General features: G+C 46.0%; 1 protein-coding gene across 1 annotated transcript in view; it reads left to right on the top strand.

Annotated features, from left to right (window-relative positions):
- SYNPR (synaptoporin) overlaps positions 1 to 14290 on the top strand; it is a 31831-nt gene extending 17541 nt beyond the window's left edge. Inside the window, exons 3-5 of the mRNA XM_025199042.1 lie at positions 1975 to 2173; positions 12861 to 13052; positions 13891 to 14290. Coding sequence (XP_025054827.1) covers positions 1975 to 2173; positions 12861 to 13052; positions 13891 to 14157 — 658 coding nt within the window. The 3' untranslated portion in view covers positions 14158 to 14290. The remainder of the gene's footprint in view (positions 1 to 1974; positions 2174 to 12860; positions 13053 to 13890) is intronic.

Below are 14290 nucleotides of genomic sequence, written 5' to 3'. Positions count from 1 at the left end.
AAAGAGTGTGTTACCGCACAGCTCCAGAATACTGCAGTCCGGGTGGCGAGGTGATTTTTTTAGCCACCCAGTGCTGATGGCAGCAGAAACTGGGCGCAAAATATTTCTGCAACAAATAAACGTCTTTGCGCACAGCCACCGACGAGAAGTTCCTTCCACACCTTCCCCTTGGGCTGGGAAAAGGAAAGAGCCATACAACCCCCAATCCATTCCTCTCCCTTGTACGATATCTGCTGCGGATGCTTTATTTTACTCGAAGGGCCTAGCTGTCTATTTAGCAATACAGTCGCGGCAGCAGCTGCCTTTAGCCTTCGGTTTGCACACATTAATTACCTTCCGTGTTAAGGAATGCTCCGTGTTAAGGAATGTCTCCCAGATGGCTCAGCCTGTTCATTGCTTTGCATCATGACTTTATTTTTGGGAAACTGCTGCTACTTTTTGAGTCATCTCCTCTACCCCTGGCAGGACGGTGCCTGCACTGTGCCGGGCTGCCCTCGGTTAACCCTCCCCTGTGCTCACTTGAATCCCCGCCTGCCGTTCCTTGCCCAGATTCCTTCCTGACTTGTCTTGATATAACAGACTTGGTCAGACTAACTCCAGGCAGGGTGTCACCCGCAGCATGTGGAGCAATGTTTTTTGCCTGGCGCTGTGTCCTTGCACTCAGAGACTATTTGCTTTTGTTGCTCCTAGCAGCCACTGAGCTAATGAGTTTAGATATCTACCCACAGTCACTTCCAAGCTCTCCCTCTAGCAGTGACTTGTGGCTTATGACCATTCAAGTCAAAGCATAGCGGTCTCTGTTGACCTCTTTCTCATTCATTGAGTTTGGCCTTGCTGCCCTGCCCGTCCTTTAGTTGGCTATCCCTGTGCACAGAGTTCTTTGGGAGGGTATCAGAGGTATATCATATCCTATGCTTGTCTTCTCATGCTGAAATGAAAGGGGCCCTGTGGTTCTCCAAAAGCAGGCAGTAAAGGCTGGAGAAATCTGTCTGACCCCTTCCCAGCAGACAGCACTGACCATGCATAGAGGCATCAGTATTTCCCATGTTTCAAAGAATTTCTATCAGAGCCACAGCCGTGATAGGAGCTGTGCTTGGGCTCCTGAGTTAGATGCCTGGAGTGTGCACAGATAACAGAGTAGAGTGGCAAGGGCAAACTGAAATGATATCACACTCAAAGGGAAGCCTTCCAACTGCTATTTGCTGGGAAATGTTCGTATTACCAAAAAAACCCCAAACCCGACTGTCCCAATGTTGATACCCATTCATGCAAGTGATGGGAACAGAGCCCAGTGCATTGAGGCAGAGAGAGGCTTCTTCCACAGACCTTGTTCTGGGTGTTGAATGGGCTGGATAACCAGCCTTCTCCCTGGGCAGTCCTGGTGCAACCACACTGCAGACACATTAAAGTCCCATATAGTAGTCATGACTAAAAACCCCATGGGAAACCATGCACTGTTCAAGATGTAGAAATCAGTAAGGCCTGGATTTATTTTAAGGGTTTGGTAAGCTGGTGAACTGCAAGATGTTTGTCTGTCTTTTTGGACTGTCCTGCCACCTGGTTTTTGCTTTTATTCCTTGTTTTTAAGAATCCAAGCTTTTTCTAGCAGATTCACTCTTCGATGGTCGCAATAGCAAACATCCCAGACATCTTGTAGAGCTGAATGAAAAGGAATTTTACCTTTCTGTATAAACCTTTCTAATTACATTAGATTTTGTTGTGAAACAGTTAACAAGTTGCTGCTTATAGGTGTTTTTTATTGATAGAATGGCTTTACAATACAAGATTAATTCCCAGTCTTGCAGACACTTGTATCTACAGGTAACCTTCAGCACGTGAAGAACTCCAATAAACAGGATTGCTCACTTGCATGTTTTCAAATGGACGTGAGCATGAGTCATGTGGGATCAGATTAGCAGATAATAAGTCTCTCACCTTTTCCCACCTATTTTTCTCCTGTTTGGGGTTTTTCAGGTTGCATCAGGTGAACTTCGATGCACCCACCTGTGAAGGCAAACGACGGGAAAAGCTGTTTCTAATCGGGGACTTCTCTTCCTCGGCGGAGTTCTTCGTCACAATCGCGGTCTTTGCCTTCCTCTACTCGCTGGCAGCCACTGTGGTTTACATCTTCTTCCAGAATAAGTACCGTGAAAACAACCGGGGGCCTCTCGTTGTAAGTGTGTGTCTTCAGGGTCAACAGACCTATCTCTCTTTCCAGTTGGAGACTTGGTGTTTACATCTGCTGTACTTTGGTACTAATGTGTGTCTCACTTTACAAGTTGCTTCCATGCTTTAATCATGATTTATGCATTTAGGACCAGGGAATGTGGGTATTGGGGACAGCTGGCACTGGATTTCTGACCCAGGTATCTTGTTCTGGGGGGACCCCAACCCTCAGACCAAACCCGACTTCTTCCATGCGATACTAGGCAAATTTTATTGATACATGGTGATCGCAGATGAGAATAATGCAGACAAGGCAAACAAAATACCACCTCCCCCACCCCCGATTCTATATCTATCGGTCCTAAGGCTGTCACAGAGGGAAGGTATGTCTGGCCAGTATGTGGGCTTCAACCTGTGGTTCTTTCTTGAATGTCAGATGACAGCAACCTGGAGGCGAAGGGCCAAGCCCCACTCCACCCTAGTGGGGTGGGTGGGTGAGATGGGCAGGTGATATATCTTCTGCCCATGGTGGCCTCAGGATCCCCCCCTCAGGGACCCTTTGTAGCTCTGAAATCCCTCCTTTTTTATTCTTTCTCACCTCTGGTGACTCTTCATCTCTGGGTACCGTTGATTGGTTTCCCTGTGGTTGTCATCCTGTCCACATTCTGTCCAGTCAGCCTATTCCTTTGTTCCAACAACCCATCACATGTACACATCTTCATTTGGTCATTTACTGGTGTTTTAATTTGGGCATGCACCAGCCTCCTAATTCAGTCCATCCACCAGAACCAGAAATCCCAGGGGCTTTGCAGCTGGTCACTGTGACCTAGCCAATGTGACAAGCCTATCTTGTGTTATGGATTATCAGGGAACAGTGTGGTACATGTCTTCAATTTCTGGCTCCAGACAAAGTGGGCCTTGAAGGAAACTTTGTCACAAATAGACTTAAAAACCAGTTAACCCGTGCTGTTGCTCTGAACCATTGTTCTAATGCAATATCTACTTTACCTAAGTGCCAATACCTAAAAGCAAATCTCCAAATATAATTTTCTAGCTATCAGAGACCAAGGGACCCATGGAGATATAGTTTGGTCCCAATCCTGTGAAGACATTTAATTCTACGCTTTTTAATTCTACAAAATTACAGGTTTTCACATTGACTTCCACGAGATTATTCAGACGTGTAAAGAAAAAAAAAAAAAATAAGCATGTATGTAAGTGTTGGCAGGGGCAGTGTTGAGCGGATAGTCTAGGACAGTGGTTCTCAACCTTTTTGGACTTCCCCATGGCCTTGCCAGTGGCCCTCATTCCCAACCCACAGCAGAGCAGGGGGTGTGGGATGGGGGGGGAGCATGGCCTGGCTACCTGCACGACACCCCACCACCTCTCTGGTGGTGGAATGTGAGGGCAGCATGGCTCCCCCTAGTTGGTTAGTCCTACCGTGGGTGGCGGTGCAGCTGGTCTGGGGGTCCTGCTAGGTCCCAGCAGCAACAAGTCTCACTGCCCTGCTCCACTGTCCTGTGCCCAGACTGCAGCTCTGTGCCCACTGTCGGTGCAGAAATGGTGGGGGGAAGCACGTCCCCCCTTACCCCTCCACCAATTTACCTGCGGGGAGCTGCAGGAGCTGCTCTCCACCGCTGCTTGGATGCTGTGTGTTGTATCAGCCTCCTTCTGCTCCCCCCAGCCCCAAGCAGCCCCTTGCAGGCTGGAACGCTGCCAACCAGCAAGGGGAAACCCGCCATTTCCCAGGGTTTTCTTCTTTAAATGAGAATATCTGCATTTTTCCATGAACTTGGCAGTGACAGCAGGCTCAGCTGGGGTGTGGGCTGCCCCAGCTGACCTCAGAGGGTACAATCATGCCAGACCTGCAACACCTGCAGACCCCCTGAAACCTGCTCGTGGCCCTCCCCTGTTGAGAGCCACTGGTCTAGGATGTAGATGCTGCAGCGGGTGAGAAGGCAGATGCAGGTAGGGAAGGGAAGAATGGAGATCGCTGTCAGCTTTGAAGTGACCCAACAGGCAACCTGCTCAAAGACTCTAAACCAAAGCTTGACCTAAGAGACGGCTTGATTGCTAAATTGTAGGGTAGCCCGATTTGTGCAACAGTTCAGGAATATTTGTACTGAATCCTACTGAGGTTCCACGTGGTGCATCGTTCCAAATTGGTTACTTATTTACCCAACTTTTTAAGCTCCCATCAGTAGGTATGTATTCCTTCAGCATATACATAATTGTGGCTATTTATTATTTCTCTCTACAAGGATTTGATTCCTAAGAGGTCAGAATAAAACTAGCTGTTGCAATGTAGTAGCGCCTTTATAATAAATCAAGACTATGAGTCAGAGTCATGTTGTTCCACGGCTCCATTAGCATTTAGTGCGTTGTGAATCCTGATATGCCCTTTGGTCTATTTATGCAGATAATTACTGCATGCCTGAGCCTTGAATTTAATTGGCTCTCTGAATGCATACGTTTTTAAGGGAACTTGCCTGCATCCTATCTCCATAATGAAGATTGCAAAAGAGAAATCGGATACCCAAGGGAAAGCTAAGATCGACGAATCTGAAGCATTGATCTCTGGAAAAAACATTTCAAAACTCTGAACAAAATCACAACGTGAGGTTTGAGTTTTTTGGGCAAGAAGATAATTCTTGTGTTTTAGCCAGTAGGAATCACTACAGAAAGTAGCTCAGGAGGAAAAGTAACACGAATATTTGAAAATGCCATATAGGCTTTTTGTCCAGTGCACATTTTACTGGTAAGATTATTGCAGCCATATATTGGTCTCACCACCCATTATGCAGTCTGTTATGGGCATCAGCCTGGTATTACTTTATTCTACTCAATCTATCACAGCTGAGTCCAGGGGTAAAACTGAATAGGTAGTTGTAGCTACAGTTTTTGTATGCATTTTTCCACCATTAAACTGCCGTTAAACCTTGCTCACCAGGGTGTTCTGAGTAGAAATTAGCCTATGTTTGCCCAGTGCTAGGAAGAGGTAAACAGGTTGGTGCTGAGGCTGGTTGTGAAGCCTTGCTGTGATGGGGCCTAAGAGCCCCATGCTAGCCCAGAAGGAGCTGATGAACTGCAGTGTCTCCCATCGGCTCTGCCCCACTCCACCTGTGCTGGGTGTTGAAGCTCAATGGAGCAGTTAAAAAGGAAAGGGCTGATGACCGTGGCTGGGCTGTGTCCGGAGCCTGGCTGAAGATGCATGCGCCCAGCGGAGAGGAAGCTGACATGGACATCAAATCTTTTCCTTTATGTCACTCTTGGAGAGAAGTGACCCATGCAGTTTGAAAAAGAGCTCAACACGGGGCAGATGCAATGGGTTTTTTTTACCCAGGAGGAGCCTATTGGGATGGTAAGTTGAGCCAATGCAGCTGGGATTTCCCAGGGAGAGAGTCAGGTGGGAAAGATTTGTGTTACAGAAAGACCATGTTACACGATCACCAGATACCGACCGGTGGTCCAGTGATTACTCCAGGCTTTGCACACCCTGCTTCTGGGATCCATCTGCTTTTTCTCCTGAAGACATTTCAAGGTCTTTTTAAAACAAGCTTCAGAGGAAAAGTGGGAAAAAAGAACCTTTTCTCTGAAATTAATAATTCCAGGAAGCCTGGAATAGATGGTAGGACCAATGCCAATATATCACACTGGCTCTGACTTAATGGAGATTATCTCCTTGTAGTGAGTCTATCATTTTAATTCCCTCCCAGTAGCAAGAAGCTTGTTTAGCACTTTTCAGTAACTGAAGTGTTTACACAGTATGAAAAGCAATACCTATTGCCATGACAACCCAAATCATCATAAAATACACAATAGGTGCAAACATTACCATTTTTGCAAGGAGGTTTTACATAAACCTCACCTTAATCATAGATTACGGCTCTGTGCAAGGACGGAGCAGTACAAAAACCAAGCTTATTGTGATTTAGTATTTTAATAAATAAGTATTTTCAGCTCCTTCTGCAGACTCTGGGTAATGTTGAATGTTGTGATGGAGGGTAGAGGTAGTAACACTTGCAATTAAGGTCGCCTGACAGTTTCTATCACAAGGACCTGTTTTCAGCTCCTCCTAACTGCAGTCATTCCAGGTGGTGATATTTTCCATGTTGTGTATCTGCCTCGTATTGAGCTCTTTTTTAGGATGTCATGAGTCGCTTCTCTCCAAAAGCGACATGAAGGAAAACATTTGATTTGCTCATGTTGCACAAGAACCAACTCGGCTGCCTCATTGAGAAGCTGTAGCATCTCCCTTCTGTGGCGCTACTGAAATTTGGCTGGTGTCCTTTTGCCCTCCCTGGGAAGATCTTGGCTAATGTATGAGCCTCTGAAAAAGCAGTTTGCACGTGCTCAGTGTTGAATCGTTAACATTTGGCAACTAAATTAGCTAGAGACTCCTGCACCGCTCTGTCACCTCACAGGTCCTTATCCCCGCCATGCACCTAAGCACTTCCCAGCTCAGGTCTCTCCTTGCAGTTGCTTCTCTTAGCTGCTGCCAGTCTCTGTGGTCCTGAGCCCAGGGCTCTCACAGTGGGCTGTTGGAGGGCAAGCAGTCGTGGCTTAGGTAACAAAGTGTGAAAATCTAAGAAAGGAAGGAATAGGGCCTGGACTGCACTGGCTTGAGGACAGAAGCAAGGGCAGAAGGCTTTGGGGGTGGGAAAAAGAGAAAAATTGCAGCAGCAGTAATTCATTTCTTGGCTTTTGAGTGCTTGCCTTTTGCAAAATTCAGGTTCTTTTAACATGGGTTTGTTAGATGGGGGGTTTTTCTGTCCAGAGTATATACAGCTTATTTTGAGTAACATGCAAATAGTAAGCAGCGTTTCGCTCTGCAGATGAACTATTCCATTTCAAATGCCTAAATTAAGCCTGGATTGCAAAACAGATTGCGCGTCCACATCAAGGGGTGACAAGGACAGATGTAAACAAAAGCCTTCTCATGACTGATTAGCACTCAAATACTGGACATATTTTTTAAGGAATTAATTATAGAGATGACCCAGACTATTGCCAGGCATCATCTGAGCTTTATGGAGGAAAAAGGTACAGTCCGTTCCTTAGTCGTTTGCTGTTTAGGGAATAGACTGAACCTGAGACTGATGGCCCCGCTTCTGGATTCATTATCACCAGGGGTCAGTCCTGATTTACATTGGCATTACCGGGCTAGACAGTTTTAATGTCACCCCAGATGCAACTATTTCATGCAAAATCCATATAGCCCTCATCATTTGCAAGCAGTTGGTAACCAATCCAAGTAAGCCATACAGCAGTTTTGGGAAGCGTGAGCTAGATGACTGGGCATTTATATAACCTCCTAAATGAGCAAACCTTTGGGAGAACACTTGCAATCGCAGAATCATAGGAAATAAGGGTTGGGAAGGACCTCAGGCGGTCACATCTAGTCCATCCCCTACAGCTAAGTGCTGTATATAATGGACACGGCTCTGCCTTGAGCAAGAAGAAGGCATAATCTGGCAGCTGTATTACACTAGGCCTTCACCTGCTCCTTGATGGAAAATTATAAATCATCCCTGAAAAATCACACACGCACATCTAATTGCCATCCTGTGCAACTTAGTTAATGTTCAAATTAATTATTATACAGGCACAAATTAATAAACGCATTAGATGAGAGCTATTGAAACTGTGTACACAAAGGTGGAGAGAGTTTTCCAGCTGTTATGGTGATTTCCATATAATGTTCTTGTTACTATGTATAATGATACTTCAGTTGGCAAACCTAAGAGGATGGGGTCTTTCCTTAACCTCTAGGGTCCAATGAGTAATTAGAGCACCCAGAGGGTTTTTTGATACTCAGCGTACAGTACTTGCCAACTACAAATATGTACATTTAAAACAATCGATCCTATTCTGTCTTTCCTCACCCAGGTAGCTTTGGTTGCCTGCCTTTTTAATGCCTTTTGAATTTCAGCAAATAATTAAAATTTGTCCCTACTTGAAAAATAAAGGGGAGAAAACAAAGCGCTGTCTATAAATAACGGCTTCATCTTTACCATTAAACCCAAAAGTAAAGGTAAGCCATTTGAAGGGTCCTGCACGTTTCCAAGTAATGTCTCAATCCACATGTTTCATTTCCTCCTTAAATAAGCCTTTGTGACCTTGTAGTTTATAGACGTCGAATATGCACTTTACTGATCGAGCCAAGGAGGGTTCATGTGCATGTTCCACACCAGAGCTGCACGCCCACACGAATTGCTGTAGTCAAGTAAAGCCACCACCTTATTTTCACTATTCACAATCCAGTGATTAATTAGTCATTGCTTATAACAAGTAAAACTGTAGCCTTTACACTGGGGAGAGGGGAAAGGCAAGTGAAAGCAGAGCATGGTGCAAAAAAAGGGACCCTGGAACTACATCCTTCTCCTCTTAGCTTCTCTGCCAGTAGCTTGGTGGGTCTCATCTGATTTTGGAAGGCATCAGGAAAAAGCAGGAAGGATACAGCCAATTCTCCGGACTTTTCTTTCCCCATCTTTGCACTCTGGTCTAAGGATTTCATCTTCTGGAGAACGTACTGATGGGCAGGTATCGATTCTAACGGGGGGGAATAAAAGAGAAATGAGAATATAAATCATGTTTCAGACCTGATGTCAACTCCACTCCAGGTGCTTTCCTGTCCATAGGCACACACATCTCGTAACGCCCTATGTCAGATCAGCTAGAGGTGGTGTCCATCCATTGTGGTCAGATTTGGGGGAGAGGAAGGGGATCGCTCCTGAGAGTATTTCTGCAGCAATGGTATAGGACAGGGTGCACATGAAGTATTAAAAGCAGTAGCAGATTTAATTACCCACATACCTGTTAGACTTGAGCGTGCGTGTTTGCGAATGCAGTGACCTACTTGACGAAAGGCAAGCATGAAATCTGAAAAGATAAAACCTCTATTGGCTCATCATAGTGAAGACAATTCCCTCCTTGTTCATGGTTTGCCTACCTCCAGTGCAAATCCTCTGCTCCTTCCTTAGCTAAGACTTAAGCGGTTTCAACAATTAAAAGTTTCAGGTTTTAATTCATGCCGCTATGTTGGGAGAAGCTCTTGCCAAGAACATTTACAAAGCTTTTGAACTTCAGGAAGGGGGCTCCCTAATCTGTTGTAAATACAGATAGACGCTGTCAAGCTAATCGGTGCTTGTGGAGTGATTCTTAATGGCCAGGATTGCTACAGAGAGGTGCGCAAAGCTCTTCTTGAAAACAAAGGGGTAGGTACTGAGCCTCTGAGAAGGCTTTCGGCTTCTCCTTTATAGTTTATTCTGATTTTAAAGACAGTGAACTACATATATCGTGAGCATTACTGAATGGTACATGAATCTTCAAGGCAAGCTCGTAGACCTGGATTAAATGGGTGGAGAACGTTTCCCAGGGTTTTATTTTTTTTATCGGTTTGCTTTGCATGTTTTCTGCACCCTCAGCATCTTTCCATAGGGCAGCATCTCCCTTGCAAGTCCCACTTCTGACTTGTAATTTTGCAAATGTCATGAGGCAATCCTAAGCTAGCTACGTGGGACCCTTTTGGCCAGCGGGGGAAAGCAGAGAAGGCAGCACAGCAGCGAGAAAGCCAATATATTCACTGGGGTGTAGGTTGTAGCCGTATTGGTCTAAGGATGTAGGCAGACAAGGTTCTTTGCGTGAATCTGATATCTTTTATTAGACCAACTTAAAGAGTTGCAAAAATTTTTTTTAGCAAGCTTTCAGGTTTAAAAACCCTTTGTCAGGCTGAGGAAGTCTGCAGGTTTTGTGCGCTCTTCCTGGATGAAATGAATAGTCTATTCACTAGTAAATTCACTGATCTTTGGTGGGGGTGTGGACCACCTCGGAGCACACAAAGTACAAGCTCTTCCTCTCGGAGGATGGAGAGGTAGCTCTTTTAGTCTGAAGTCAGGCGGGAGGCAGGGCAGGGTTGTACCTTATAGACTAATTCTGAGATGCATGAGAGAATTCAGAGAGAACAAGTCATCTGAGCTCCACCCGGCTCTCATAGAGATGGACGCAGAGACACAGCACCAGTAGCACGAGACTCGTGTGACCAATTACAACCACCCCCCAATGCAATGCAGAATTCAAAGATATCCTAATGGGAGAAAGATTGTAAAGTTACCTAATAAAGACATTTTTTTGCAACTATTTGGTTGGTCTAATAAGATATCACCTCTGCCAAGGGTCCTGCGTAAGTTGTATAATAAGGACTTCCAAATGGTTTCAATTTACAACACGTCCAGCCACTCAAAACCAGGCCAATTTCCATTTAAAAACCACCATAAGGTTATTTTGCTTTTCACTATTTCACCCAGCTCTAAAAATCACCCTCTTGCATCTGCTTGGCTTCTTTAAATGCTGTTTTCTGGTTACCCGGCATGCTCCCAAGTTGTCTCCTTCCCAGAGACACCTGTAAGGAGTGCAACGCATCGCAGTCGGAATTGGAGAGAGAAGCTGCGCAGCTCGAAGTGAAGTGTAACCAGACATTAATACACATTTAACGAGAGCTACTTAAAAACCTTCCTTTGTTCCAAAGGAAAAATGGCCGGGGGGATATTAAACATTCAAATACTGGCTTTGTTTTAGTATGCAGAAGTTCAGGCTTTAATTACCAAGAAGAAATCCCCGAGATAAGTATTAAGCACTGAAGGGCTTAGCTTGAAATGCACTCTCATTTTCAGCATGTCATTATCTTGTAGCTCTGCTCCACCCCATGCTGCGCAGCCAGGAGCAAAAACCCACTTGGGAACGGAGCGAATTTAGGCTCGAGCCGAAGTCTGGAGGCTGGCCCTGATTTTCCAGACTTTGATAGAAATGCAGACTCGTTCTAGCCACCGCCTCTTCCCAGCTGTAGGCTCAGTTTTGAGATGGGGGGTGGAGGCCAGAGCAGCCCAGACCTACCCCCAAGCAGCTGAGAGTGGGTGAGGATGGGATTTGGGGTATTAATATCTTAGCACCTGTATGGATAGCTGTGCTTTGCAGTCAAAGGTCCTAATTAGAGTGCTGGGCTTGTCGAGCGTGCTAGTTTATACCATGCAAATGCCTCTCCAAGGCCAAGTCAGGAGCCACGTCACCCAGCGCTGGGTAAAACCAGCTGACTTCACTTCGGCTCAGCTAGCCGAGCAGAGGCATCCCTGCCCAGTCTAGATCCCAGTCCCAGAGCTCATTTTAAGCCTGGTTGCATTCCTTCAAATGGAAAGATTTGCCTGCATAAAGGTTGGTCATGGTGGCATGGTCCCAGTTGGACTGTAGACAGGGCCCGGGTGCTTATAGAGCCTCAAAACGATCACACGGGCTTCTTCAGACAATACAAACAGCAACCTTGGGCAGCTCAGGTGAGTGTGCGGCTATCACAGGTGATGCTAGAGAAGGGAAACGGAGTCGCCAGTGCACCTGAACATCGCCTGCTGTAGCCACCTGCTTCTAGCAGGCGTTGAGCTTTCCTCCTTCCGTGGATTTAATCTCCCGTAATCAAGTTAGTTTCACTCAATTGGCCTCGAATTTCCATCGAGTGTTGTTCTTTGAAAAATAAAAATCCCGGCTTGACGTCTGTGGTTTGACTCAACTGCTGAGGGTAAAAAAAGGAGGAAAAAATTAGTCATCCTTAACCAGGAAAAAAAAAAGAAGCAGCTATCTTGCACTTTCAGGTTCTCCCCTGGCTGCAAGAGGATCAGAAGCCTACGTGACGTTTTATTTGCCTTCATTGGTATGTCACACCAGGCCCATCGCAGTGGGCTTCAGCCAATCACTTGTGCGGTGTGCTAAATGGCAATTTAACAAGTATTTTGCAGTTCTGGCCCCAGCTGGGACTTTTCAGGAAGATATTTGCAATTAAACTGTACCTCTAATTCTGTTGCTGCAGGAGCGTGGCGTGCTGCAGCATCGTTTCTTGGGGGTCTGCATGAGTTGTTGCACTCAAGGCCGTGCCTTTCCACTTGCACTGCTGCCCTTTGGCGTTGAGTTCGTTATCACCCATTCCTCGTCTTGGAAACACAGGAGCATTAGTCAGGGAACGAGGCAGAGAGCCATACGCTTGCAGCATTGCTGTTTATCCTCCCCAGCCCTGTGTCAGGGGGTCTGCCATTAAAAAGAAGGGTGTATCTTTTAGCATGCTATCTTTTCGGGTACCAATGAGATGCAACGCGTTTAATGCCATTCGTACAGGCAAAGAAATCTCGTTTGTTAGTTTGCTTGTGACGGGGGCATGTACACAAGTATCTTCCAGCCTACGAACGTGTGCGCGTGCGTTCGTGTGTGTCTGCAGGTGCCATGGAGTTGCCGCTCTTCTAAGTGTCGAGCAGCAGGTGTGTTAATACAATAGGGTGATTGCATTTCCAGGGAACTGCTGCTCTTTTTGTTTTTTAAGATGTGCAGACGGCACTTTTTTTTATATAAAAAAAAATAATCTACATTTCTGGCCACAGCCTTCCATGAGGGAACGGAGACACCAAGACAATCATGTAATCAGCGGTAGGTTAGACATTGTGACTTCAGCCATCTGCTACAGACTGGCAGATGGGATAAAAGATGACAGGAGAATGGCTCCTCCGTTTTGTCAGGATATCAGGAGGTTTAAAAAACGATGCCTTTGCATCCCCCGAGGCCTGTAGTTATAGTGTTGCTGGGTCACTTATTGCTACTGAAAAAAGCGAGAGGTTTTCAGACACGCTGGCATAATGCTCCTCTCTCATCTGGTTTGGTAGGACTTCATCGTGACGGTGGTCTTCTCGTTCATGTGGCTAGTGGGCTCCTCTGCTTGGGCCAAAGGACTGTCTGACCTCAAGGTTGCGACGGATCCAGATGAAGTGCTGTTACTGATGTCCGCTTGCAAGCAGCAGACCAATAAATGCATGCTGGTGCACCGCCCAGTCATGTCCAGCCTAAACACCTCGGTCGTAAGTAGACTCGAATTGTTTTACTATAAATGTGCACCACGTCTTGTCAGCTCTCCAGACCACGGACAGGGAGTGGCCCTTTGCTAGCCCATAGGAAATGCTGTGGATGGGCTTGTGTGACCTCCCACCTGTCTCTGGAGGTTAGGTACCTGAGTGAGGATTGCAGACAGGAACCTCCATCCATTTGTCTAGGGAGGGGCTGGGGTCTCGAATAACAGCCTTACACTTAGGAGCCCAACATGCACTGATGTCCTGATTTGGATCTATCCCTTTGTCACTCCGGAGCTGAAATGCCAACAAGTTTCCTTGCAATTGAAAATGGGGCCCCCGTGCACTCCTAAAAATGTTAACGATGATCTTTCTGCAGAATAGGGTTTTTGCTGTTTTGAACATCTGTGCTCATTTTACTGCTCTGTGCCCTAGGATATAAAAAGGGGCCCACCGGCTACTCTCTAGAGGCGAGCTCTCTAGTAGCATTGAAACCCCAGGGCAATTTCCACCTGCAGCACTATAAAATAAGCAGGGTTTTCCTTACCTGCCTCCCATCCTCCATAAATACTCACCCCCATCCTAGCTACCTGAACTCAAGGACATCCTTTGTAGTGGAGTCTAAAAGTCAATTATTCATGATTAGGTTGGACCAAGAGCAGAGGTGTTTCATTACCAAGAGATCTGCTCCCCAAATCTACTGGGAGAGGCGGTCTTTAGACATGCCGGGCTCATTTCAGTCTGAAACATTGCACTGCCTGTATTTGATGTTGTCTCTCTGTATATATGTATATATTTGGGCTGTGGGACCATGCCTGTGTACTGATGAGTTGCTTTGGTTCTTGTCTAGGTCTTTGGATTCTTGAACTTTATTCTCTGGGCAGGCAATATTTGGTTTGTTTTTAAGGAGACGGGCTGGCATTCCTCAGGCATGAGGCACCCTCCAGACACCATGGAGAAACAATCGAGCAGCTTTAACCAAGGTGGCTATAATCAAGACAACTACGGGCCAACTGGTGGGTATAACCAACCAGCCAGCTACGGCCAGGTGGGTGAATACAGCCAGCAGCAAAGCTATAGTCAGAGCGGGCCGACTTCGTTTGCCAATCAAATTTAGCATCCGCAGAGTTTGCATTTTTGCCTCCGTTCGATGTAGACAGTTTAACAACACTAAGGTTCAGTGGCACCAGATTTTTAAAGAGTTTAAATAAGTTAACACAACAGAGTGTTTCATGTAATTCAAGATCTAA

Source organism: Alligator sinensis, unplaced genomic scaffold (assembly GCF_000455745.1).
Source record: "Alligator sinensis unplaced genomic scaffold, ASM45574v1 scaffold469_1, whole genome shotgun sequence".
Classification (NCBI taxonomy): domain Eukaryota; kingdom Metazoa; phylum Chordata; order Crocodylia; family Alligatoridae; genus Alligator; species Alligator sinensis.
This window is presented reverse-complemented; position numbering and strand designations above follow the sequence as displayed.